General features: G+C 66.4%; 1 protein-coding gene across 1 annotated transcript; it reads right to left on the bottom strand.

The window, feature by feature from the left end:
• Positions 1–745: 745 nt before the first annotated feature.
• On the bottom strand, positions 746–3,245 carry NIPSNAP1 (nipsnap homolog 1 (C. elegans)). Its single transcript, XM_017837452.1, is given in 10 exon segments — positions 746–1,120; positions 1,447–1,530; positions 1,604–1,698; positions 1,814–1,845; positions 1,999–2,139; positions 2,234–2,304; positions 2,407–2,501; positions 2,785–2,830; positions 2,940–2,984; positions 2,987–3,245. Coding segments are annotated over 10 exon segments (918 nt in total). The 5' UTR covers positions 3,231–3,245; the 3' UTR covers positions 746–1,055.
• Positions 3,246–4,287: the final 1,042 nt, after the last annotated feature.

The raw sequence follows: 4,287 nt of genomic DNA, 5'->3' as shown, positions 1-4,287 counted from the left end.
CAGGGACTTGGGGGGCACTGGGGGTATCCATAGGCTTGGGGGGGGCACAGGATGGGGTCCCCAGTGATGGAGGGGGGTATATATGGGGGGTGCTTGAGATGGGGTCCCCAGAGACACTGGGGGTATCCACGGGCTTGGGATGGGATCCCTGATGGGGCTGGGGGGGCACAGGATGGGGTCCCCTGTGGTGCTGGGGGGATCCATGGGTTTGGGGCTTGGGATGGGGTCCCAATAACACTGGGGGTATCCAGGAGCTTGGGGGGGGCATGGGAAGGGGTCCCTGATGGCACTGAAGGTATCTGTGGGTGTAGGATGGGGCTCCCAGGGGTCCTGGATGCATCCATGGGCTTGGGGGAGCATGGGATGGGACCCCCAGAGGCACTGGGGAGTATCCATGGGGTTGGGAAGGGCACAGGAGGGGGCCCCCAGTGGCACTGGGGGTACCCATGGGCTTGGGAGGGCTTGGAATGAGGTCTCCAGTGGCACTGGGGGTACCCATGGGTGTGGGATGAGGTTCCCAGTAGCACTTGGGAGTACCCATGGGTGTGGGATGGGGTTCCCAGTGGCACTGGGGGCACACAGGGGCTTTGGGGGGATGACAGTGTGTCGTGGCACCCACGGGTGGGGGTCTGGCACAGGGCAGGGCAGCCCCCTGGCTGAGACCAGGCTGGGGGTCACCCTCCATGCCAGGGGGGACCCAGCACTCCCAGCAACCCCCCATCCCCACCCCAAGAGGGGCCCAGGCTTTGGCATATTAAATATTTAATTGGCAGCAAAGGCACCCACTGGGCCCACCAGGGGCAATTAAGCCCCCCCCCGCCTCTGCAGCCTGCCCAGCCCCCCTGGCAGTGCCATCCTGGGCACCCACCACAGGATGGGGGGCCCCCACTGTCCCCTCCCTGCTCTCAGCCCCCACAGGGCACCCCAAAACAGGGAGGGGGGGACAGCAGGGAGCTGAGGGGGTGCAGAGCCCCCCCAGCCCTTCCCCAGCAGGGTGGGGGCGCAGACAGGGAGCCCCTCGGGGTGCAGGGAGACCCCCAGGCACGGCCCCCCCGTCACTGCAGGGGGGAGATCTTCAGCGGGATCATTATCCGGGATTCCATGGTCCGGATCAGTGGGACTGGGGAGGTAAACAGGAGAGAGATGAGGGCAGGGGGTCCCCAGAACAGGGTGGGGGTCCCCAGAGTAGGGTGGGGTCTCCACAGCAGGGTGGGTGTCCCCAAAGCAGGCAGGAGGTCCCCAAAGCAGGGTTGGGGTCCCCAAAGCAAGGTGGGGTTCCCAGCAAGGGCAGGGGGTCCCCAAAGCTCAGTGGGGTCTCCAGCACGGGCAAGGGGTCCCAAGCTGGGTGGGGGTGCCCAGCAGGGAAAGGGGGTCCCCAAAGCAAGGTGGGGGTCTCCAGCACGTGCAGGGTTGGGGTCCCCAGAGCAGGGTGGGGGTCCCACTGACCCGTGTAATACACGTTCTCATCCCAGCCCCTCTTCCTCCAGGCTGCGTTCCTCGTCTCCTCCCGGGACTGCAGATCCTTGTAGGCTGCAGGGACAGGGTGGCACTGGCACTCTGAGCCCCCCAGCCCGTCCCCCACCCCCCAGGTGTCCCCCCTTACCCCAGAGGTGATGGACCACGTAGAGCTCCCCGATCTGGGAGAAGAACCCCCCGACTGCCTCCTGGTTCTCCTGCCGGTACTTGATGGCCCGAGCCCTGGCACGGAGCAGGACACACTGGGGGGGCTGCCCAGGGGTCCACCCTGCTCCAGAGGGGCCTTTTCCCACCTTGGAAAAGCTGGGAAACCAGTGCTGGAAAACCAGTCTCTTACCAGTTGTTGCCCCATTCAATCATGGTCCCTGGCTGGGAGCAGGGGAGGAAAACCAGTCAGAGCCTCCCTGCCCGGGGTCTCCTCAAGCGGGGAGGGATTTAGGGGGGCCTTCCCCCCTAAAACACCACCCAGGGGGCAGGTACATCAGCCTGGAGGCCACCCCGAGGCACAGGGTGACCCCCCACCTTCAGCTTGTAGGTCCTGAGCTCGTAGATGTTGGGTCCCTGCCGGGGCTGGGGCTCGTTCCAGAAGCTGAACTCCAGGAGCAGCTGGTTCCTGCGGGACAGCAGCATCCGGCTCCTCTCCTTGCGGAACTCCAGGTACTCCTGGGGACAGCCCCAGCCGGGGGGGGTCGGGGTGGGGGCCATGGGGCCCTGGGGGGGGTGGGCACAGGGGTGTCACCCCCCCTCCCACTGGTACCTTGTTCTGCCTCAGCTTGTTCATGCAGTCCATGAGCGCCGGGTACCCGCCCGAGAAGCGCCACAGGTGCACTGCAGAGAGGGGTTGGGAGTGGGGAACGGGGGGAAACACCCCAAAATCCCACCTGAGCTCTCTGCCTTCGGCACTAGGAGCTGCTGCCCACCCGCCCTCACCTGCCTGGTCCTGCTCGCCATACCAGGTGTTCCAGTTGCCCACCAGGTCACAGGGGTAGTCGGGGTCCGAGTGGAGTTTGGGCAGCACCTCCTCTCTGTGGGGGAACAGTGGGGGGGCAGTGGGGTGGGGGGCAGCACCTCAAAAAACCTCCCCTGTGTGCCCTCCCAGGACATGGAGGGATCTGCAGCACTCTGGGGGAGGCAACCAGGGAAACTTGGATCGAGGCAGGGAGCAGGGACATGGATCAACCCAGGAACTCAAGGAGCTCTGCACAAGCCCTCCCACCCCTTTTGCTCCAGGACAGCCCCCCAGTATCCCTCTGGGATGCTGGGCAGCCCCCCAGTATCCCACTGGGATATCCCTCAACACGTGCTCACGTCAGCTTGTTGTAGGTTTCCAGGCATTCCGGCTTCACGTTGTGAACTGCAGGGAGAGGAGAGAGAGGCTGGGAAAGGGGGAAGGAGGGCAGGGGAGCCGGGTGGGAGGGGGCAGCCCCCCCTCTGTGCCCTCCCAGCTCGCTGGGATCACTCACACTGGATCTTGTAGAGGTTGCTGGTCTCCCTCTTGGAGAGCAGGTTGGAATGGGCGTCCTTGCGCGGATCCACCTTGTGCACGAAGAGGGAGCGGAACCAGCTGCCTTCGGCCTCCTGGGAGTACCCCCTGCGGGACAGCGGGTCAGGGGGAGCCCCCACACACCCCTCCGTGGGGGCAGCACCGGGAGGGACCGGGAATGACCGGCTGGAGGGCGACACAGGATCCAGAGCCCACGCTGCCAGTCCTGGGCAGCCACCACCGTTGTCCGGCTGGGGGGAACTCCCTCCATCCTGGGGGGCTTCGGTGGGTTCCAGTCAGTCCATACTGGGAGATGGGAGCCCTGTCCCAGTTCGGGGGGTCTGTCTGCAGTTCCAGTCTGTCCCCCAGAATCCAGGCAGATCCCAGAATCCGGAGGGATTTTGGCCACGCTGCCCCGACAGGGCAAGGACACCAAGGTGGGATGTGGGGAGAGGGGGGCAGCCCCACAACCTGCCCCCAGGGAGCCCCAGGTCAGGAGGGGGACCCTTCCAGGGGAAAGGGGACAAAGGGGGAGGGGGCAGCTCCCCATGGGACACCCCTCACCTCCAGGGGCCACTCCAGTGGCAATGACCCCCTCCATCAGCAAGGGGACAAGGGGACATGGGGTGATGGGGGCATTCCCCCAGCCAGCCCCCACAGAACCCCCTTGGCCCCGGGGGCTGCTCCAGTGGCAGTGACCCCTCTATGGTCAAGGGGACACAGGGCGAGGGGGGTATCCCCCAAACCTGCCCCCAGGGACTCCCTCAGCCCCAGGGGCCACTCTGGTGGCGGTGACCCCCTCCATGGGCAAGGGGACATGGGGCAAGAGGGTCAGTCCCCAACTTGACCTCAGGGACCCCCCCTCAGCTCCAGGGGCTACTCCAGTGGTGGTGACCCCTCTGTGGTCAAGGGGACATGGGGCTAGGGGGGCAGCCCCCCAACCTGACCTCAGGGACCCCCTTAAGTTCCAGGAGCCACTCCAGTGGCAGTGACCCCATCCATGAGCACGGGGACAAAGGGACAAGGGCACATGGGGCGGGGGGGCAGCCCCTCAACTTGCCCCCCAGAGCCCCCCATCAGTGCCAGGGGCACTCCGGTGGCAGTGACCCCATCCATGAGCACGGGGACAAAGGGACAAGGGCACATGGGGCAGGGGGGCAGCCCCTCAACTTGCCCCCCAGAGCCCCCCATCAGTGCCAGGGGCACTCCGGTGGCAGTGACCCCCTCCATGGGCAACGGGACGTGGAATGAGAGGGCAGCCCCCCCAGCCCGACCCCCTGTGCCCGCCGTGGGACGCGGGGCCGGCCCCCTCGGGGCAGCGGCGGGGG

Source organism: Lepidothrix coronata, unplaced genomic scaffold, assembly GCF_001604755.1.
Source record: "Lepidothrix coronata isolate B3197 unplaced genomic scaffold, Lepidothrix_coronata-1.0 Scaffold305, whole genome shotgun sequence".
NCBI lineage: Eukaryota > Metazoa > Chordata > Aves > Passeriformes > Pipridae > Lepidothrix > Lepidothrix coronata.
This window is presented reverse-complemented; position numbering and strand designations above follow the sequence as displayed.